This window comes from Ischnura elegans, chromosome 12, assembly GCF_921293095.1.
Source record: "Ischnura elegans chromosome 12, ioIscEleg1.1, whole genome shotgun sequence".
Classification (NCBI taxonomy): Eukaryota; Metazoa; Arthropoda; class Insecta; order Odonata; family Coenagrionidae; genus Ischnura; species Ischnura elegans.
The window spans coordinates 45,028,830-45,052,925 of NC_060257.1; the positions used below are offsets into that span (position 1 = coordinate 45,028,830).

A 24,096-nucleotide genomic window follows, 5' to 3' on the forward strand; every position below is an offset into this window, starting at 1 on the left:
GATATAGACTATTGCGCATGCGCGAGCTGCAAGCGCAAGCGGCGAAAGTTGCCTCATGGAAAACGTGCGTGAGTCGAAGCAAAAATGTGAGAATTCGGAAGTTGTTGGTGTGTTTTTATTACATTTGGAAAAAAACGTCGTAATAAGTGGCCATAGAACATTATATCCTCCACTAGCAATGAAATTCGGGCTGAAATTTTTATCAAATACTTAAAATTGTGCTGGTAGGGGAACATGAGGTGAAGCGGCATCATCTAAACGAGCGTTACTAGAGTTATATTCGAATCGCAGTTTCATGTAATTAGTTACATCTACCAAGTTGTGGTAAACGGCGTGAAAATGGATGACCAAGTTTGCCCTCGTTGCAAAACCACGAAGTATCGGAACCCCTCGTTGAAGTTGATGGTAAATGTGTGTGGACACACGTTGTGCGAAAGTTGTGTAGATCTTCTCTTTTTGAAAGGTAATTTCGTTCATGTTTCTCACCTTCAATTTTGAATATTATGTTAGCATTAGACATATTTTTGTGTTTGCAAATTGTAAGCGTATTGTAATACCTGGGTTTATTTACCCTTTTGCATGGATTTCAACTCGGGTGTCCGTTCTTTCATCAGGTTCCGGCTCTTGTCCCGAATGTAATGTACCTCTTCGTCGTAGTAACTTTCGGGTACAGCTATTTGAAGATCCAGTTGTGGAGAAGGAAGTTGATATTAGGAAACGAATTTTGAAGGATTTCAACAAACGGCAGGAAGATTTCTCCACATTGAGAGAGTACAATGATTATTTAGAGGTAAGGATGTAATTATTTTATCTCCTCTTTATTGCTTCATATTTTATTGCTCAAAATTAACCGCAATAAGTTATCACAATTGACGCAGTCACTCCCTGGGGTAAGTTCTTTGATTGAATTCGGGAGCTTCGAGCTGTTCTATTTATTCTCGTTAATTTAATGATGGCTCTAATTCCTACGAAGAAGCTGGTGCGATTGAAAGATGGTTGTGTCTACGCATCGGTCATAAGTCCATTCTATTCGCACTTCTCCCGCTTATAAGTTATTGCCTATAGCTTACAGACTATTCTTAGTACTCATATTAGGTTTGGAGCTACCTTCCTAGGTAACCTATTAGTAATGTTATTGTTACGGCCCAGGGGAAAAAATATTTATTGATATTGGTCATGTTGGAAATGCAAACCATTTTCAGGCCGTTATGTCATGGAGTTATTCATCGCCCATTTTGTTGAAAATTAATTTAAAAAGTAATATGTTCAATAGTGATGAAGTGTGTTCGTTAAAGATCTTATCATGTGACAATTAACGTACGACTTCGAGTTATTTTCAAATCTCTTCTTAAAATTTTAAGGAAGCCTCTGCTTCCTTAGTCTTTTAGCTTCTTTCGTCTTCCTTTTGTAATAAATAGTTCGTGGCGTTACTTAATAAATCTTTTTAAATTTCACATCCATGTATATTTTTTGACGACTTCAGAACCGAAGTTTGAATGCAGGCCGTGCTCGCAAAACAGTGTAAAATATTATACAATCCTATAGTAGCTATGGCTATGATTGCAGAAATGAAAGCATTAATCAATTCTTTAGCATTGCAAGTATTTTACATTTCACTGTGGAGTTAAATTATCTGTACTCCATATCTACATGATACTTATTTGCATATTTCATTTAAAGTTTGTTAAAAAAAATTCGGTCAAATCTTACTTGCTATATTACAATTTGTGTGCGTCATTACAATCGTAATCAACCATACCTTGGAACCCACCCCTTCTCATTTCCGTGTAATTCGCGTTGGATGTGAATTTTGGCAATAATAGTGAATAATGTTAGACTTCATTAGTTCCTGAATGTGGACTATTGAAATATTTAGAATTTCTTGAGGGCCTTAACATGCACAAGAGGTGGATTTACTGTTGGTTTGGTGAGTGTTGATATGAATTGTGTTGTAGCATTTTTGCCTTGCGTGTGGGTCATTTCATGTCAGCTTAACCAATTTTGAGGGGGGTCCCACGCCCACCATCTCAGATTTTGATTATATTTTCCATGTTGTTAGTTTCAACCTTCATTAAGAAAAATCCAAAATATTAAGGACCCATTGCAAGTATTTTTCCAAGATATGAGTGTTTGAAGTCAATGTGGCACACACAAAAATTCTGCCCACCAGTCAAATTATTCCAAACTTCCATATTTGTGCCCCTGTAAAACCTAAACCAAAAGAGCCAAGCTAGTGAATCTTGTAGAGGCTATAACATGCCGCTATAGTTTTCACAAGTGTTATCAAAATGATTTTCACTTGAAAATTTTTATTTCAATTAATGTTCAATAGTTTCACTTTTGACAAAATTCGACAACAAATTGACATTTTTAAACACATGTAAAAATCACATATATCAAGCCATGACATGAATATGAAAGCCATAACAATCTCACACATATATGAAAGCCATAACAATCTCTGTAAACATGGTAAAGACCACCAACTTTAAGTGATGTTTTGGGTAATTTTGGATTTAATTGTGTATAAATCATGTGAAAATAAGCATTTGAGCAAAATGAGCATCATTCCAGTAATGTTTTTTGCTGAAATATGCCACTTTTTCAGCATGCCTGTACTTTTTAGGAGGATGCAAAGTTAAATAGTGTGCCCAAATGCTTCATATTTAATTAAGCTTTTAATTGCAGGCATTCTACTTATGAATTTTGAATGGCATCAGGTAGTTTTATTTCCATCAGTTTTAAGGCACTAGTTGGAAATGAGATAGCATTGTTGAATCGTAAATTATGATCAGTTCGTCAATTAGTGTTAAGTGTATTAGAAAAAGCTATCATCCAACCAGGTATTTCATTGAACATGAAAAAGTGATTGTGACAATTAAAGTTTCACTTCTGTTGCCTTAATAGGTGGTCATGAGTTGAGAATGAGAAGACGTCACTATTCTTAGTACAGAGTTTATTGCTAAAGATGTGTGGCTCTTGTTAAGTTGAATGTTTTTAGTAAACACTTAACCGTTGGGATAACTTTTGCTCAATCATGTGTTGACTGAATTAGCTCTTTTCTACTGGTACTGAGGGCTGAAGGTTTTGGTTATAATTTAGGCTTTTATGTGTCAGAAGATTTTTAGCACACTAATGATTCCAGAGAAAGTGATTCATTGACCTAAGGCATGAAAGTCAACTATAGAGGTTATATTGGTTGTTAAATGAAACATTTTCTAAGTTTGGCATGACATTATGCTTACTAGGTAACTGCTCTATTTAAAGCCTGATACCTTGCAATGTGTGAGTATATTGCACGAATGTTTTGGGCAGTTTTATCTTTAGCCATGACGAATTGGATGGATGAGGCAGATACTTCGTGGAGATCCATTATGAGATATGAAGTGAAACACTGTACTTTCCATGTAAAATTTATTAAACTACAGTTGACATGTTTTGCTGCACTTCTCACACAGCAATATATTTTATGTGGAAAGTGCAAAGTGTTTCACTTCATATCTCTTTAACCATTAGAAATTTCCTGAGATTACTCATACCAGACAGATTTGCTCCTCAACCTAGCAAGCATTTTAGTGCAGCCAACAGTATAACCATATGCCTTCATAATGGGCAGCGTGCATGTGTTAAGATTTCAAGGACTTTTAATTATTATGTATACCACCACCTACCATTTTCATTTTTTATGATGAATTGGAACTTATCTTTCTTAGTAAATAGTTTCAGCTGCTAAATCCCCTCTGAATTGAAAATAAATACAGTGGAACTTGGATAGTACGTTCCTCCTTAGTACGTTTTCCTCCTTAGTACGGCGATTTCCCTTGGTCCCGGTACCATCCGAACAAAATACAGGTAAAAGAATTTGGTTAGTACGTTTGAAAAAATTGCGCTTTCCTGGTTAGTACGCTCAATTGCTTGCCGTGACGCAACCCGCAATTCGTTCTCTAGTGTCTTCTTAAGGGTCGCAAACGTCTGAATTCATGATTTAATTTATTATTATTAGCCATTAACATTCTTCCATTCATTCCACATCTCTTTCTTCTACCGTAATTTATCCAAATGCATTTCTAAATTCTTGTGACGTGATGAAAAATAAAATGCGGCCATTTTTTGGGAATGTCTGACTATGAAAAACTACAGCCAATAAGAAGCCCCAATTTTCCCCACCCCGAGCTCCTCACCTTCTGTTGCCTTTGGAGCTTGGGAGTGCCCACTGCTGCGCACGAAGTTCATGAGTGGGCAATTGTTGCTATTGCACGAGTTATCATGATGAAGAAATGAGTCTTAACGGTATTAGACAATTCCCACATTATCTAAAACAGTACTGCTCCATAAACTCGACGTCGTGCGTATTTACTTGACTACTGTTGCGGGAGCAGACGATCCTCTGGATCTCCACGCGAAGCTATCTATAGCTTAAAAATACTTGATGTCGGAACGAAAGCAGACGACATTAGACAAATTTTGAAAGTAAATTTCAACTGTTTAATATAAAATTTTCTTGTAATTACGTCGTAATCTAATAATCTTGCGTGTCATCAGTTGATATATCGATCGATTTTACAATCGAAATGGTATCATTCCAGAAGCGAATGTCTACGGCTGTTGCCGTAATTTGAAAGTCAATATAATTTTGCCCAATTTTTATGATGTTTAAAAAACCAGTTGACTTACTCCGGGTTGTTGTTATATTCTCCGAGTACGCTGTGAGAAAGAAAAATGACTTGTCTTCGCTTGTCTGAGCTTCACTCGTCCTCGTTCTGTAAATAGATATGGGATAAATCACGGGAGATAGACGCCGTAATCATGAAATCCTCTCCGGGATGTCCATGAAAAATTGCGATTTTTATTCACATGGTATTGTTTTTCATGATAGCGCTCATTTTCTTGATTTTAAATGTGAAAAGAGTTCAGGAAGGCGATCTTATGAGAACTACTGATAGTAATTGTAATTATGACGACTTTTTCACTGATTGCAATAACCCCGACTGCTATTATTTACTTTCCTCGTTAGTACGTTTTCCTGGTTAGTACGTTCATTTTTCGTGGTCCCTTCAGAAACGTACTAACCAAGTTCCACTGTATATGGCAATAGGTTGTTCTTTGTTATGATAATAATTATTCAGTTATCGGTCCATTGCTTAAATTATTACTGCCTGGTTACATCTGGGATCCGCATTTTGCATTAGACATTCTCATTTGGTTTATATTTCAGTTCATCATCATAAATCTCGGTTAGATAATAGATTGGTATAATCTCATAGAGCTTTGTTCAATGAAAATACTGTATGGACTGAAACATGTCACCAATTTTTGACCCCATTTCTTTCACCTTCTAGGAACTTGAAACAATAATATGGAATCTAACCAACAACATAGATGTGATAGCAACCAATAAAAGAATTGAACAGTTTAAACGGGAAAATAGAGAAGTCATTTTGAAGAATAAGGTAAGTGAATCTTTAATAGTTCGATATGAGATTTAACTGATTATCTCACCATTTTTTTGGTGGTATATCTGGAAAGAGCCTGATTTGACTACAATTCCTTTAACGAGTCCTCTTTATTGCGGAAGTTTTGGAGTTTCTCTCTATCTTTTAACCAAGATTTATTAATGTAAGGTATATTATAATAACATCAGTCATACCATTGAATGCTAGCAATCAGTTGTTGGAAACAAGATGTGTACATTGGATTTGGGAGTAATGATTTCTATAGGAAAGAGGAGAATATATATATAAATTGTATGACAGTTGAATTTGAAGAAATCAAGTATGATTTGTGAGGAAGAAGGCTATCTGGGAAATCTGTTCCTTTCTTACATTATTGCAACTTGAAAATCTGAGTACATTTGTCATGTCTAACCTGCATTCCTCTTATTTTAGAGAAATGATTCCTTTAAAGGCTGTTTTACTCGGTACACGGAATTGTGCAATCTGACGTACGTGCGAAGGCGCAATCAAAATTGCGTTGTGTAAAGCGGTGAATTGCCAGAACACATGCGAGAATGTGTTGATGCGAGACGGCAAAATAGCCCCTGTTCTAATTTCGTTCATGCATTCGCGCAATTCCACGCCATTTTATAAATGAATGCAGCTGTCACCTGCGCAATTCCAACCCCGTGTAAAACGGCCTTAACACATTCCGTGCTGACCGTTTTTTGGAGAAAATGCCCTGTGGCTGACTTTTTGGTAAAAATTTGTATTTTTTTATCATTATTTTAATGACGTGATATTATGATTTATGATACCTGGTACATGTTTTTCACACTTTTTCAAAGTAACCCTTCATTTGTTAAAAATTTGAAATTAAAATTTTCTAAAAGTATCCTGTCAAACTTGTGATACCTTCTCGCAACACACCTACATGTTTCCCATAGTTCTTTGCTCTTTCATCAATACTGTAGCGAAAACCAGTTCAGACTTTCTGGAAACTTTATCTTATTAAACTATCACTTTGTGGAAAAAAACTAATGAAAATAGTAATGCAGCTAATAGTATTTTTTAAATATGGAAATGATACATTTAAATACTACTAGCTGACCCGGCGAACTTCGTACCGCCTAAAATTCAATGAAATTATTGTTTAGTTGCATCATTTATAAATAGAGAGCGGCTGTATCGTTTTAATCATATTTGATTTATTATAAATTAAATGAGAAAATATTGATGAAATAAAAATTATACGCATTCAGTTGTTGGCTATTTGTGTTATTAACCTTAAAAAAATATTTTTAGGTCTAAGTCCGCAGCGTAAACTTGAATCGTTCACGGGGCAGGTTAACGCAACGCTAGACCAACGCTTGACAGATGCTCAAAATAGTTTTAGAATAGCCCCTATGAAGCAGCATTCGTATCAAATGACTTTAGGGGCGCTACTTATAGCATCCCTATTTGGAAAAAATGCACTGCGTAAACGTGCTGCATGCGTAAACGCACCACGGTGTGCCCTACACATTCGGGTTTAATTTCTTGCGTCAAGCACCATCTGATAAACAACAGTTTTTGTTTTGTTATCAGGCGCAAGATAAAGCGAATGAAGCTAAATAAAAATAGCGAAGCAAAGCAGGCAGGCAGCGAGGGGGGTTTTTGGGGGTTAAAACCCCCCAAAAGCTCAGCATTTTATAAAACATTTGGTTATTAATATTAGGGGGACGGATGAGTCACAAAATATTTAACTGTTCTCACAGTCGCAAAACCTACCATTTTGAACCTTTTATCCTAAAAAATGTCAGGGGAGGGCCCCCACACCTCTTGCTTACCTTGGCGAGTTTTCTATACCCTACAGACCCGCCAGTATAAGCTGCACCTATCCTTAATTCCTAGCTGCGCTCTTGAAGCAAAGGAAGAAATACAGCGGATGATTTACCGACTCGTTAACATACCACATATTATTTACCATGAAAAAATCATGGGTTTTCACTGACACATGAGAACAAACATAAAAAAACTGAAAGACTGACCATGCGATTTGTTAATCGTTATCACGAATGCAACACGAATTGGAAATTGAATACGCTTAAGTCAAAAGGACATATAAGTTGGGATCATGGAATCTTCGGATTGAGAACTTCCTCATCTTTGAATTTTCCTTATAGTGTATAGTGGCGTGAATCACTTTCATTGTCAGTTTTTTAACAACTAAACACGTTCCGTTGTATAGTTTTGGTTGGCTTAGGTTTCGAAAGATCATGAACACAGAGCCTACCTTTAGCTGTAAATCGTGCCGTGGTAAGCAGGGTGCGTCCAAGGACTTTAAATATTCAGATAGATAGTTGGTGACTTCGCTTTCGTTTATTACAAAGTTAAAAGATTTGAATTCATGCAGAGTACACGGACATTGCAGATAATCAACAATTGCTTGGAGATTTGTTTACACACACGGTAGTTATGTGTTTGTTGACAACTCAATTCGAGCTGACAAGAGCTTACCTCTAATTCAATTATTTTAATACTATTTTAACATTACTTTAATATTTTTAACATGTTTGAGCATTTAAATTTTTTTAATATTGCTAAAAAGATCAGTCAATACATTGGTAAATGGGAAAAAATCTTATTTTTTTGACAGTCTTAACAATCAACTCCTAAAACCATATCTCTAAGATAAAGTTGAATTTTTTTTGTGAACTTTTCCTATTTTTTAATGTCCTATATGTTATCCGGGGATGAGACGAATCCAAAGAGCCTAATGTCACTAAAATCGGTGCAGCCGTTCTCGAGTTTTAAGTGTTCTAACACGATTTTCGACTTTCTTTTATATATATAGATTTTAAATGTTTTATTGCTCTAAATAAAATATAGTGAGTATTACTAATATTTCCAGCAAAAGTGTTGCTCCCTATGATGGAAAAATTATACTGAACGATATGATATCCTCTGGATAAGATTTTATGATGATATACAGGCGGTCCCCGACTTTCGTACACAATGCGTTCCCGAAAACTTGTACGAAAGTCGAACCATGGACTTCCATACTATTTAGGGGTTACGTTCCTAAAGAGCGGAATATATGTACTAAAACCTTTTTTTTCCACGGAATTCATTTAAATTGACTTAATTTTAATAATATGTTAATAAAACTCCTCAAATCATCTAATTTCTTTCGAAAATACACAGAAAATGCAAATAAAAGTTTAAAAAACAAGAACTCCGTTGGCTATCAATTGAAACTTCCTCTTGGCGTTTAAGTTGATATTCCACTTATTACGTCCATTATAAATAAAAAGACATATCAAGAAGCATAACAAAATGTAGTTGTTGAACTCGCACTCTGGATAACTTTTAATTTTTACACCAAAATTCAACATTTGGCAGGTGACATTCGTGATCGCGTATATTTCGCATGTTATTCAAAAAAGACGAAAGACAAACGGAATTCGGGTGATATTTCGTGCAATATCGTTGCTGAAGGTGTTCATGAATTAAACAGCACTCAAACGAAAAAACACAATTAGAAAGAAGATCTTACTAGTTTTATTGAAAGCTACTTGATGATGTCTTATCAACTTCTTTTGAAAAATATCTTCAATGAAGGCCTTCTTCTTCTCTTGATAAAGGAGCCTATAGCAGGCAGTCTCTCTCCCTAACAAATCACCTAGATTAGAGTCAACTACCAACAATTCCCTTCATTATACACCCATGTCTCGAATAGCGCAATTTCGATTAGCGCAATTTCGATATAGCGCAAATTCGTTTCTCGGGGAAACATTGCAACGCAGTGTAGCCTAATCAAAAATCTTAAACGCTCTCGTGATAAAACGTGAACTTGCGCTAAGTACACACGAAATTTCTATCAATTTACGCATATTAATATTATTTCTTGCCTCAAATCTTCTTTTTTGTTTACATATTAATCGAAATTCATTGCTGCGCAATTTCCAAAAGTATTACTCGTCATTGGGTCTAGATGGCCGGCCTACCGAAGATTTATCTCGTCTCCTTAACAGAATGATAATAAATAATTTAGATCGTTAATTAAGCGTGGGGCTAGTGGAAATGAGTTTTTTTTCAGCAATACGGTTTGAGACGTATTTTTGCCGTCGTAGGTTACCGGGCGATTGACTTCCAGGTAGAGAGTCTACGCTAAAGCCTTCAAGGTCATCGGTATTCACGGGGGAGAAATGGAGCGGTGACCGAGTTGCGCATGAATAGCATCAACACATAAAAGGGTCCCCTATAAAGTCTTAAACACAATGGCTTCGTTCCCTCCCCGCTGTCATAGCCCTTCTGCGTCTCAGGAATACAGTTCAGCAGAAGAAGGTGATTTAGATAGAGCCATACAGAGTAAAAACCAAGAGAATATGGCAAAAAATAGGAATGCGTGTAGAAAAATCAAGAATTTATCAAGAAAAACAATTAACCTAGAAGAGGACTTGAGAGAGGTCAATTGCTTTGAAAATGGAGAGCGTCAAAGCGATATTGCGCGGAAGTTTAAACTCACGATGCCTTATTCTGAATAAAGACGAAGCTAAAATATCAGTGACCTCAGCCGCACCAACTTCAACCAAGCGGTCTACACATACGGAAAGTTCATGGTGAATCAGTACAAAAAGACGAGAGTGGTAATCGCTCCGAGACATTAAGTGAAAGCTCCGGTTGGTTCCAGAATTTAAACGGCAAGCAGGTATTTTCAGTGCGGCGATATCAGGTGAATCTGCAAGTGTTGATAGCGCAGCCACCACAACATTTTCTGATGAACTCCAAGCTGTTATTGAAAGCGGCTCCTTTCCCCCTCAACTAGTTTTTAGTGTTGATGAGACGATATTATTTTGGAAAAGAATGCATTCTCGTTCATTCATTTTCAGGGAAGGAAAACCTGGGTCAGGTTTCAAGGCATTTAAAGACTGTTTCACGTAGCTGCTAATGACTCGGAGGACTTCAAATTAAAATGATTTATCATTCATAAACTCCGCTAGCTATGAAATGACATTTAAAGTAGCATTTTCCTGTCATTTCGATGAGAGACAAAAGGGCCTGGGTGACACAATAGTTGTTTTTAGACTAGTTTGAAAAATCATCAACTGCCGGCAACGCATTACGATCCCCTGAGATAGCAGATGTTAGCCCACCCGCACGACAGGATGGAATTTCGAAAGCACGTAAGAATTTTTTTTAACGTGAATAAAAGTCTTTGAATGCGTGAATACTATCATTAAAGATGTTTTAAACTATAAATATTTATAGAAACAATGTTTTCTAAGACTTTTTATGGGAATATAGATGTTTTAGAGGAAATTCAATACCCAAGACCTATGCTACCAGGAACGCATCCCTATCTTCCCTATGTTAAAACGCACTCGTATAACGCAAATTCGTATAGCGCAAAGACCCCAAGGAACGCAGCCCTTGCGCTATACGAGACATGGGTGTATACGTTCGTATTGTTCGCATATACTGCCATTTGAAACAATTGAATGTTGGGATGCGCAATAAACACCGCGGGAATTTTAAAAAAATTACAGACCAACGTCCGAAAGTCCGAATTTAGCGTACGAAAGTCAAGTATAAGGTGTCAATTTTGAACGTACGAAAGTGCGAATTGTACGAAGGTCGGGTGTGCGAAAGTCGAGGACCGCCTGTACATTGGTTTATAAATGGAAAGGAAAATTTGTATAAACGAAGAGTTATTGCAATGAAACATATTGTTTTACAAATCAGAAATTGACCAGCATAATTAGAATAATTTTTCATTTACTAATTACTATGCATAAAACAATATCATTTTAAAAAATAAACATTGAAATAGAAAATATAAAAGGTATGCATTAAAAAATAATTTTTTCCTGCTGGGTAAATAATTTTCTGCATAACAAATACTTGTGATACTTCTGGAAACATTCAAGACACAATTGAGGCTCAACCAGGCAGGTGGGGCTATAATATGATGTGTCCTGGAGGACATTCTTCTTGAAGCACTATCTACATCTCTTCTGTTTATCGAACTTTCTATCTTTCGTGTTTTTCATATAATCGGGGAAATGTCCTGATAAGCCCTTGGTTTTGGTTGAGGCGGGCTAGGATGACTATCTCTTCAAAGGGATCGAATGTACAGATATTGTCATAAGAGATTCTATAATTTGAATTAGAAAGTCGATTAGAGGAATTTTCCAAAAATTTTATTTGAATAAAAAATAACGATTCAGCAACAGTAATTTCAGTAGGTGGATTCCCAATTTTTAGTACCATTTGATGGTTTCCTTTCAATGGGAAATTAAGACATCATTTGATCCCAATGATCGATGCCACAATTGTAATTGCTATATTCAACCACTGCCTGAGGCTTTCTTGGCGTGCACCCTTGTCTTTTCGTGGATTCATTCATTCTTTTGCACCGAATTCAGCGCTGATCATCCGCTTTTACCTCTTATTCTTCCACCTTAGGTTACAGATTTTATCCTCAGAATAAGCCTCTACCACCTAACCTGTCTCTAATTTGTGGCAGAGTACCACAAGAGGAATACCTTTCTTGCCTCTCCTCAGTGTCCCCGTCAAGTTAGGTTTCCCATTTGGATGGAATCTAGAACTGGCTACACTGTTATAAAAGTTATCCATATAAAAGGATTGGCTAAAGTCAGAATGATCCTCCGCCATTTGTTTCCCATCTTCTCCAAATGCCCTTTTCCAGACACTTCTGAGTTGGAGGACTTGCAGCGCCAAACCCTTTGCTTCCGTCAACATATACAACTGCATTGTGAACCTGTAGCGCTTTCCCCTCATATATTCAATATATCCAAGCCTAGCACTCCATGGAACCATAGACTCTTCCAAACTTAGGTCATTTGAGGGGGTCACTACTTTGTCCATTGTTTCCTTGAATGCGTCTATAATGGGGCTAATTTTGAATAATCAGTCGGTCAGAGGACTGTTAGTGTCAGAGAACATAGACAAGTTCTCGTTGATTTGAAGGGCTTGGAGGATTGACATGTATTGATCAAGCGACTTCTCTCTCCTGAAGCAATGCAAGTCATATAAAGGATGAGCTTTTCAATAATTGGAAATATGGGAAATTTTGATAATTCTTGTGTGAAAAATAAGGCCAAAAAGTGGGGAAATTCTTCTATGGTTAAATATTTCCATCTAGTAATTTTCCTTCAGGACACGCATTGCCAATTTTATATCCTCGGGCTGGATCAGTTGCTCCGAGTTCGGTGGCATGAAACTGGGTTAGGGGAAGTTGTTCTCGTAGGAATTTTTTTGTTATGCTACCTATCTTTTCATTGATGAAATGCCCTTGCGTTTTATATTCATAGAGTCGTGTGAGTCGTGAGGAGTTGGAGCTGGAGGAAGCCTTAGATGAGGAGGTGCGACGAGAGGAGTTGCGCAAGAAGGAGCTAATGTGGGAGGAGAAGGAAGAGAAACGGCGCAAGGTGAAAGCGAAAGAGGCACTCATTGATGAGCTCATGTTCTCGGATGGAGATGCGCGGGGGATTTTGCAGACATTTGCTCAGAAGCAAGAGATGGAGGAATTGGAAGAGGAAGCAAGACTGGAGGCTGAGAGAAAGGTATTGTCTCCTCTCGATCCCATTGATCTTATTTTGTTATTTTCCATTTGATATAATGCTCCAATTGCAGTGTTTTTATTGGGTGTGGTATTGCTAAAATTAGAGGATGAACATAGTCTAGTTAGACTTGTGAATATGTAGTATGTTCTGTGGAGACCATTCATACTGGGAAATATGGCCTTTTCTATTTCTGTTTTAATTTTTGATGTTAATCATGTGCAAGTATTTTTTTATTTTCATCTCTATGGTATTTTCTGTTACTGCGCCTACATTTCATGGCTAAAGTTGTCCTTAATATTAATAATGTGTAAGAGATACATTATGTAGATATAATTATTATTTGAATGGGTTGGGGAAATGTCAGCTGTGGGAAAATGGTTTTCAGAACATCAATCTTCCAGGTGATCTGGCTTTTTTATTGTTACCTTGCCATTTTGTGTAATCTTTAAAAACACCATTCTTGAATTAACATCTGATGTGACATCTAAATACAGGAAACTACTGGTACAAAAATATTTGCATGTGCTCATGTAATGTTTTCTACCATGTTAAAAATTAAGTCATATCCACCTGGGAAATAGTTAAATCAGGATTTACTTGTGCATGGTCGTGAAGTACCTGACATCATCCACCTTTGAATATTACCCAAAGATGGCCTTTGTTGTCTGCGTTAGTGATGTGAAACTTGTGACACATGTGTTAAAATATTCTCATCTATTACCAAGACAAAAGTCCTGGTAATTGATGGGAGACTATAGTCTTGGTTATAATGTATACAGTAAAACTTTGATTTTACGCAGTTGGAGGGACCGAAATATGGGCACTGTGTAAAATCAAAGTGTGTAAAATCAAGAGTTGGTATTGAGGAGGAGTATAGTTTTCAGGATAACACTAGCTCATTATTGCTCGGAAAATGAAGCCTAATAATCTTATTAACTCAAAAGCAACACCACAGATGACGTGTTACCTTAAGAGAAACAACTTTGCATTCCTGAACAGTGTTTCCCATGGTTGAACAAAATGGTTGAAATGCCAGCATTTCTGGGACTAAGATTACTTCTGTTACCCAGGAGAAATTTCGGAATGGTGATACTAAATGGTCGCAGAGAAGCTAATTTTCGAAAATATTCTCATTAGAAGCAGTTTTCAGGATATCCGTTTAACCACCAGCAGACAAACAAAGATTGGAGATTGAAGAAATGAGATACCTGAGGATAGTCATCCAAATTAACCCCATTAACAGGGTGCAAAATTTTGCTAATACATCACAAAGGCTTTACACCCTGTGGGCCTGGGTTCAAGTCCTGGCAGTAGCAGAGACTTATCAGAGATGGCCCTATCCCTACTTGAGTCTAATGTGGAGGGCACTTTCAGTGCACCACTCTGTCCATCAGATGGGAAGTTAAGTCCTGGTCCCTTTTGAGCTTATCATTACAACCTGTCTAATGCCAACATAGGGTACCTATCCCCCCAGCCCTTACTTCATGGCCCTAATGACCCCAGTTGTTGGTTCCCTCCAAATAGCATACCATAGATAATACGGAGCACACAGGACCCGGGATATTCGGAAATTCAGATTTTTCCGGTGCTTAGATCACTTTTTTTAAGTGAGCTATTTTAATGACCACGCAACTGCCGTCATGCCGCCCGTGATGAATAAAAAATGACTAACAGTCCTGAAAAATTCTCCTTCTTTATAATTTATATGCATTAAAAAAGCATTTCCCCATGAAATTTTAGCATTAGTAGATTGACTCTTCCGGGAATAGCTTCTCTGTCGGCATTCTTCCGCCGCATTTCTTCCGGCAATTCAGCGCCGGGACCTTCGACTCACAAGCCGTGTAACTCAGCTTCACGTAATATTTTGCTTTCCCATATCTGATTACAACACCGGACACTTTTTGTATTTCGATTTAATGGTACTAAGCCATTCCTGAGTTTAAAGGGACTGCCTTATCACTCACGTCTTGAATTTGACTTCAATGATTACATGACGATTGACGACGCGAGTTATTCTCCGAGGGCATTAACTCCCGTTCCGTTAAAACGCTTGCCACCTAGCGGAGTTAAGCTAATAGCTATTCAAGTTCCAACCATGTTTAACTTAAACCGTCTGACAATGAGATACAAGTTGAGTCGGTTCTGATAAGCGCGCAGCGCAAGCAATTTTCCCTCGCCTCCATTTGTCCCGCAGATGTGGGGTTAGCCTGGGAATGAGACAATGCAGGCTGCTTTTACCATCGTGTTGAATCACCATCGACTTACGTCCATACTAGAAGTACGACTATCTTTTTTGGATCACCTTGGAAGCCAAAATTTTGGCACGGGAGTATTTTTAACGACTCATTTCGCGGTTATATTTCGCTGGGGCGACGGAAAACATGGCGTTGGCAAAATTCTAGAAAGCCTTGCGTTGGGGATAGATATTCCGTAGCTCATAATTGTGGATACAAACAGCGTCGATCAACAAGTCGAATAATAAACGAAAGGTGATAATGTTAATATCCCCAGCGATCATGTCTTAATCAAAAGTAGTTACGCATACACGGCGATTGCCGTGTGTTTTAGGTTTCGATATCCTTCTACGGCGAATTTGAACTAAGAGCGACATTCGTGTTCGTAATGGAGCCTGAAATATTACTGAGAGGGCTCACGGGGAAGCAATAATTAGATTCGCGATGTATTTAGTTTCACGCTCAACAGCGCGATGTCATTTCAACGGTTCCTGTATTCATTTTTGCACTCATTGAGACGAAATAATAACCTAACTGCATATTGCTCTAGTCGGATTTTCAAAACAAGCCGAAAGACAACTGCGTAAAATCAAGATTAGCGACCTCTTAGGGGCTGGGGTTATGCTGCGCAAAACCGAAAAACTGCGTAAAATCAAGAAAAGATGTAAAATCGAAGTTTCACCATTGCAATTCCCTATGCTTTCCGGCCGGACTGGAGTGCCGCTGCGTAAAAACGAGACTTGATGTAAAATCGAAGTGCGTAAAATCGAAGTTTTACTGTATGTCTGGATAGTGTTGTTCCCAAATTGGTTTTCTTAAAAATTACATGAATACTAAGTGATTATAATCTGCGTACCCAAATACTTTTTTGTAAGTTCGCCTTGCCTGGATTGAATCAGGATCACTCAAACTCATGCCAGGGATTCCATTCACATATGCTAAGTAAGCATTTGAGCCTGTATATTTTTGGTAGCTTCGGAGGGCGTTTTGGTGCATATTGTTGGGCTTAAATTCTTACAGAGAATGAGTTGGACGGAAAAACTTCCACATTATATAAATTAGTTGTGACTGCTGTCAGCGCATTATCATCATCTGGAATTATATTAAAATTCAGATGTGTTGACCCCTCTCATAAAAAATGTTTGCGTTGAATGGTAGAGCTTTTCTTTAAATTACAGAGCTTGGCAAAATTTTTAACTTTGGTAACAAAAGAATCCTCATGGTCACAACGTTGTCACTTGAAATGATTGCAAGAATTCCTTGAAAATCAGTAGATTGATATCTGAACATGAGGAAAATAGACATTGATTTCTATTAATCTAGAAAAACATATAAATGAATATTGGAAATGACAGAATTGAAAATAAATATGTCCTCCATGCTGTTATTAATACCTTCACAGTGATGTTCTGGCTGCCTAATCAGTGACTCAAGTACTTGCATTCCATTTTAAACATGGCATTTTTTAATGTTTTGTTTAAGTAAAAAGTGATCCTATGATAAGGGCACCCAAATAACTTAAAAAGGGGGAGGACTCCATTTGGAGATATGCAGTAATTATTTTCAAAATTTAAATGTTTTTCCTGGTAGGGTTCCAAAGGAGGGTTGTCTTGGAATAGTGCTTGTCTTAGATTTGTTCAAATACAGCCTGCGCCTTATTATACAATTTTTTATGTTAATTGGGAATTTGTCTTCATAATTTATTTTGCCCATGTCTGAGTATGGGAAATGTTTTGGAGATCGAGGTAGGTCAATGATAGGTTGAATATTGAAGGAATATTCATTTAAACGATTTAAAACGTTCTATTCGTAGTGGGTGCAAATTTTGTATTTTCAAATTTCATAAATTGAGATCCTTGACTATTATTTTCTTGCCTTACTTTGTAACAGGAGGCCTTGCGTGCTGTGGCACCGAGTCAGTTCTCAACCGGGATTCAGTTTGGTCGATCTGGCTTCCTACCAGTTCCTAAGCCCAGTGAGGAAGGTACTCCGTTTGACTACGAACCTCCAGAACCCCCTGTGGGTCCCGAGGATGGACCGCCTTTGCCTGCAGGCTTTGTTGCCCTTGAGAGCCTTGGTTATTTAGCCCATGTGAAGTCAGTCTCACCCGGAGATGGAGCTGGAGGCTTCACCCCACTTGTTGCCTGCTACAGGGCTCTCCAAGAGGCCTTGGCTGGCCTTTACCATGTATCAGAGAGGAAGGAAGTGATGAAGGTTACGGAAGATGGTAGCAGCGGCAACTCTTCTCCAAACTCCAGGGCGGAAGATGATGACAGTATGCATATTGAGTCTGAGAATTCCCTTGGTGGGAGGGAAGACATTGTGGCCCATTCATAATGCTAAGCTGTTTCCTCTCAGGAGCATTGACACTCGTTATTGGTGCTTATGAGACAATGTCCACCCTTAAATGTCCTCAGGGCAAGAGGTTAATTTTTCCTTTTGAAGGGAAGTGTGATTTTAGCCTCGTGGATTGTACTACTTCAAACCAGCAAATGATTGTGATATCTACTGTGTATATATTTGGATAACTTATGAAGATTTTTATAATTTATTGTTGACCTTGTTGATGCAATGTAGTTGAACTCTATTTGGAGTTCTTGTGCTGTTATGTAGGTTTTAGAGAACTAAAAGTGAGTCATGTTTTCTGAATATTTCTCACATGCAGAATAATTAATTTCAATGATGCGGAAGGTACAGTATTTTTATTTTTCTGGCATTGCTTCTTACCTTCATGGTCCTTAAATACTTTCAATTCATACTCTGGTCTTTCATTTATGGCATGCAGAAGTGCATATATGAACAGTTAGCTAGTCTGATGCCTGTTTTGGAAACACACGTGTCTGAAGAAAATGACACCATTTGCAGTGTAGGGAATATTTTTGTTAGGGTTAGCTGCATCTTCATCCCTTGCCTCAAGATTTTTTTGTTTAATTTAAGATAGTTGAGACGTGCAGAAATGAAAAGGAGACTTCGAGGGACTTATGTTTTTTGTGAGTAGTTTTTGTAATTTATTATTTAGCCCTCTTACCAGTATTACTCCAAATAATCTCACTTGTTAAACACACCAGTATTACATTTGGTATTTTATAGCCAAGGTGGTTCATATATTCATTATTTGCTTCCTGGCTTGAAGGTGGTTATTATTTCATTATTGTATGATTGCAGGATCAATTGTTAATGCAAAACTGATGTTGTAGCAGATTCAAAGACTTGAAAGGTGTATTATTTTGTTTTTAGGGTACATATATCTGAGAAAATCGTGCATCTCATTATTCAGTGTGACTAATAATCTTGCATAGTTGTTGAATTTTTCGGCAATCGCTTAAAGAATTCCCTAGTCCTGATATTGGTTATTTATTTATAATATAGCTGGGATATACATGCATTATGTTACTTGTAGAATGCGTTTCCTTAATAGGTGATTATTTTTTCATATCAGTTTTTAAAATTCAGAATAAGTAATATTTTTTTTAGCATAGTGCAATGAAAATCTGAGAATTGTAATGACTGAAAATCTAGGATCTGCATGTGGCAAGCAATTAGGTTTGATATATAGATGGTGAGTAACAAATATTGATCATTTCTCAATTAATTGAATTTGATTTGGAAACTCTGTGCATTTTTGTTTGTTCTGGCAGCATCATGTCCATGCAAATTTCTGATGTATTAATACTAGAAACTTCATATTGATCAATATAACAAGACTGTCTCTACAATTGTGTACTTAGGTATCGCAGCACAAGATGCGGAAGATAATAGCCAGAGAAGAACAGCAGATGTGGCTGTTGAGAAAGGGTGGAAGTTGTCCTGTGTGAAAAGCCTGAATTACATGATCATTTTTTTTAGTCATTTTTTTGTGCTCTCTCAAGTGATCATTTTCAAATGAGCATCACAATCAATTATTTTTCCTGATGGGATGCAGGTGATGAGGATTTCCATCACTTTTTTCATCACTCGCTTAACATTGCTTTTACCATCGCTGAAACTGCTTGTCAGCCAATCAGAATGCATGACTGTATAGAGCGATTGCCGTACAGTGTTTGACAATCATAAGATGACATGGATAAACATGAATGACTTGCTCTGAGGATGCTGAAAAATGACGGACGGACTGATAAAAATGACTGTTTGATTCAAAAAGTGATATCTCAAGGGGTCACTTTTCTGGCCTTGAAAAGCTCGAGTGAGCACTATGGGGGACAAAAAATGGCTTAACTGGGGTGTTTAGCTCAGTGGATGGTGTGAGAGGGAGCTAGTGTGTTGTTAGCTTATTAGATATCCCAAGAAGTCTAGTTCAGGTGATATGGATTGCTACTTGAGCATTTGTGTGTGAAAGTAAATATTTACTGCTAGAGCTCTATCTGAAAATGAATATCATACTGCCATAATCTTGTAACGTCTGAGAAAAAGTTTCTCGTACAGATAAAATATAGCTTGCTACAAGACCATCTTAGTTATACGTGCGGTTCATTGCAGTATTTCTATTTTAAAAGCAGAGAGGTATGCATGACAACAGGGCATGAGGGTAAGTAGTTTCCTATGGCAGTTCAGCATTCTTTCAGTTTTTCTGCCAATGTTTCCCTTCCGATGTCTAATGCTGGTGTTGTATAATTGTTAAATGACATATTTAACATACAACATGGAATTAGTGAGTTTTATTCAAATCTGGAATAGGCCTTTTCTGACTGGAAATGGCATTGTCATTGATTTATACTTGGCTTTATTGGCTCAACTGTTTGAACATAATCCCCTGTGGGTAGGGGGAGAGAGTACTCCCACAGTATCCCTGCTTGTCGTAAGAGGCGACTAAAAGGGTTGTTGACATCCTGTGGCCTTCTAAGGACATGGTAGCAGCGTGGCCCTCCTCAGCTCGTAGTAATCGGAGAGAGGAAGTAGTACTTACACGATTGAGGATAGGGCACAGCCCCCTGACCCATGCGTATCTCTTTACTGAAGAGAAGGAACCTCCCCAATGTGGGGATTGTAAATGTCCATTAAGTATTAGACACATCATGCTAGATTGTGTTAAGTACCGCGAAGCGCGAAGACGAAATAATCTAGGGGGAGACCTAAAAACCCTTTTAGGGGACCACCCTACCAACTTAATCTGTACATTTCGGTTTCTCAGAGAAATAAACATTTTTAATAAAGTCTAATTATGTACACTTTCAACGAAGACATCAGATGCAGTAGATTACTTTATACATAACTTTTGTAATTAAATAGCACAGTAGTGGTGCAAAATGACCTTGCCGTCGACACACCCTAAATCCAAATACTACTACTACTATGAATGTGCAATCTGCTAATTGGTAAATATAGATAGTGTTGGACTTGGCGTACGGGTAATTATGGAATAACTATGACAACCAGCACCAGTGTAGTTTCTCAGGAGTTTATTGAGACTCCAAATAGTTACAACACGCAATGTAATATAACAGAATCACTAAGGTGGCCTGCACTCGCAACACGTATTCATCGTCCTATCTCCTGGAACTAACTATTCACTACACACCCCTTAGGTGGCACTTCGCATCCCTCTGTCGGCGAGACCGTAAACCATCGCCAAGTGACTTGCACAGGGGCTATACATGTTTTGTTGGTTCATTTATTTTGTCAGGGAATATTTTTGGTTCTCATATACACGTGCACAAATGTTAAGCACCTAATAACCTATTTAGCAGAGGACAAGGATTTCGTTTTTAATTAACCATGGGAAAGTCCTTATCTGACTGGAAATGGCTTAAGCTTTATGCAAAAGGCAAAGCAGTTCCATTCTCTTCTCGAAGAAGGTGTCGTCCACCCCACTGATGCATAGGAGATGAGCGGTGACGTCAATCACTCAAACCACCCCTGGTGACAAGTCACCCATTATCCTATGGGATAGTTGGGTTACGGCCGTTAGAGTGCAAAAGCGTAAGGAACATAGAATATGTTACATCTCTCAGACATTGTGTAGCCTTTGACCCTAAAAGCTGGTTAATTATCAGTGTCCAATATAGGGACCTCTCATCAAAATATCTTGGGATTACATGCCCTATGGAAACGAAGTATAAAAAATGATGAAATTTTAACCAACTGAGACACCGTAGCTTGTTTAAATAAACCTGTCTCAGTTGATGAGTGAACCAACAGTCCTCATATGATACACCTAACTGTTTCCACAGCTCTAAGTTTGTGCTGGCATTATCACACACCACAGCTTCAACCTTGTATCCCACCGACGCAACATTATCAAGGACTTCTTCCAAAATCTCTTTCGTCATTGTGGTATCAAAGTTCACATAAACTGGCTGCTTCCACTGGGAAAACAATCCCCGTGCCATTACGACCATAATCTTTCTATGTTATCCCACGATTTCTTCAGCGGAAATGTGACAAAAATCAATTTGTTGTCAAAGAAATATTCATTATATGGAATACTTCGAATTCCTCAAGTAACTTCTAGTGGTCCTTGAGAAGAATCGTATATTGTTCCTCCTCAGTTTCGTCAACAAGTTCATAGAATAGTAAACCTTTTGTTTAAGTAATACATAACATTCAAGAACCTTAGGATATATACTGTCGCGACTCCAGCAACCTCCGGTAGGGGGAGGGATACTCACCCTGGCACGCGGGAGCGGGTAATCAATCATTAAAAGGAAAAACTCATAGACGTATAGTTGTCGTGCCATCCCCCCTTGTAGGAGGGTGTCCGACTCGAACTCGGGTTCGGAACAGGGGGGTTAGATCAGCGGAAAGAAAAACCTCATTCCCTCGAGAGTTTTATTTTTTTGTTTTTTAAAGATGGGCGCTAGGCAGCTCTCGCCGTTTACTTGTCTCCCGCAGATGGGTTGAATCCTGTGCCAACGGTCCCACTCGCAATGGACCAACCCTTCGTATTACAGGCCGCCTCCCAGTCGTCGCAACAATTGCCCCCCTCTCCCAAAAGATTTTCCCTTTTATCTCCATGTTGCAATGTTTTAAACAATAGATTTTGTTTGAACAAATATATCAACGTTTTTCAATGTTGCTAAAATTGCCTATTTTCAGGCGGCAAAATGTTTAAACGATGTCTCGGAATTGTTTTAAACTAATGTGGCAATGTTGTAAACAATAGTTTTTATTTTAACAAACAAAGCAACAATTTTTGCAAAAGAGGGGTCGTCAGTATAGGGAAAGGAAAGATAGAGGGAAAGGAGAGGAAGGTTTCTCTCGAACATTCTAGGCGCCCTTTGACCATCACGCGCCCCGCCCTCGCCCGTGCGCCTAGTCATCCGCGGCCGACGCCCAACATCTGAGCGAAAGGAGGAAGCGCCCGAGGGGATTTCCTATTATTCTGAGAAGCGGAATATCACAATACTCCCACCCCATTAAAATTAGTCTGCCCCTTCACTGGGCAGACTACATTTTCCCTTCTAATTATTGCTTCGTCGTTAAGTTAAACATTTTCCGTGGCGAGAGCTGCCTGTTCACCCGTGATAATAGTTCAATATACACAACCGGTTGTGGCTTCTTGGAAGTCCTCTCTCCCTCGCGTTGCCATCCTTGATGGACCGCGAGGGCCTAACACCTAGTACCATGAGCCTCGGTATAATTGCCATGAGAATTAAAGAACCTGGATAGCGTAGTGGTCTGCGCAGTGGCCCGGAAAGCCAAAGGTCCGTGGTTCGATTCCCGGTCCAGGGGATTTTTTTCTCATGGCAATTCTTGAAAGAACACTTACTATTTACGTTGTTAAGGGTAACACTTTCATTTCGTTTATCTTTTCGAAATTAATTTCGATGTCACTACTCGCGTTGTGTTCTAATGGAAAACCTTTCGGGGATCAGAATGAACTCTCGAAAGAATAGTTAAACTCATTTGCACTGTCGTTTATATAATCCCTTCCTGGCGAATGCCTTTGGAAGTAAAAGTCAGCCGCATCTTTTTTTGGAGTTGACATCACCGGCCGTACAAAAGGCATCAAGTGTTTAACGCGGCTGTACTCCTTAACCCCCCGCACGGGGGGAAGAGAGTAATCTCTTCCTTTGGGGAGCCGCGCCCCCACGGACCCGAGCCCACCGGGGAGACAACCTCGTCAAAAAACCCTTCGCACGCTAGGATAGCGTCCAGACAGCATGTGACTGCTGTGCTGAGTAGCCGATACATCTGGCGTCCAGATTCACCCACGTGTTTGCCGTGCGTGGAGACCCGTACAAGGGGGAGAAGGGGATCCTGGTGGGTGAGTTCTCCGGCTCCCAGCTGGGCGTCGGAAACCCGGTATGGGCCGGAGTTCAATACCCCACTTCGGCCCTGGATTCCCCGAAAAACGGGCGGCCGAGAAGAGCCCAGCTCGGTCAATCGGCTCCTGGCGGCTGGGGAGCTTGGCGGCTCCTTCCGAGCGTACGCCAGGACGGGTTAGTGCTGGAGATATGGGGGTCTCCGTAGGGCGGCCGAAGGTGCGTGGGTTCGGAGGGCCCCCGCGCTGGAGGTTCTAACCCAAAAGAGACCCCCTATCAAAGGTTCCTATATCCCTTGGTTAGCCCTGGCGGCCACACCGGATCTCGGTGTGGCGTCCCGAATGTGTGGCTCCGTGGTGGGTGGGGAGCCCAGGGGATGAATAAAGGGTTAGTCTATGGATCACAATTTATCTCCACCTCCAAAAAGATCCCGTCCGGAAACGGGCGGGGGAGAAATGAAAAACAACAAGTTCTTGGTAATGAAAAGCCAGAAGGAAGGGGAAACGCTGAAAAAAGTGTCCCCCTTCTTAATCCGTAAAGTGTTATCTGCAGCAGTACCGGGAGACATAAAGTCTGCAAAGAAGTTACGCGACGGGACCCTATTAATTGAAACATCGAACAAGGCGCAAAGCGAGAAGATCCTTAAAATGAAGCTGTT

The 24,096-nt window shown here is 38.9% G+C and overlaps 1 protein-coding gene across 1 annotated transcript; it reads left to right on the forward strand.

The window, feature by feature from the left end:
- Positions 1 to 19: 19 nt before the first annotated feature.
- LOC124169250 (CDK-activating kinase assembly factor MAT1) lies at positions 20 to 17,927 on the forward strand. Its single transcript, XM_046547807.1, has 5 exons — positions 20 to 463; positions 615 to 790; positions 5,340 to 5,450; positions 12,752 to 13,003; positions 17,128 to 17,927. Exons 1-5 carry the CDS (start codon positions 340 to 342, stop codon positions 17,572 to 17,574), a joined length of 1,110 nt encoding a protein of 369 aa, XP_046403763.1. The 5' UTR covers positions 20 to 339; the 3' UTR covers positions 17,575 to 17,927.
- The last annotated feature ends 6,169 nt before the right edge of the window (positions 17,928 to 24,096 follow it).

Bases quoted from the DNA above. Each gene is read 5' to 3' on its own strand.
- LOC124169250 (XM_046547807.1), top strand. From the start codon at position 340: ATGGATGACCAAGTTTGCCCTCGTTGCAAAACCACGAAGTATCGGAAC. The intron at 791-5,339 runs GTAAGGATGTAA...TTCACCTTCTAG, and splicing joins AGTACAATGATTATTTAGAG to GAACTTGAAACAATAATATG. The intron at 5,451-12,751 runs GTAAGTGAATCT...TTATATTCATAG, and splicing joins AAGTCATTTTGAAGAATAAG to AGTCGTGTGAGTCGTGAGGA.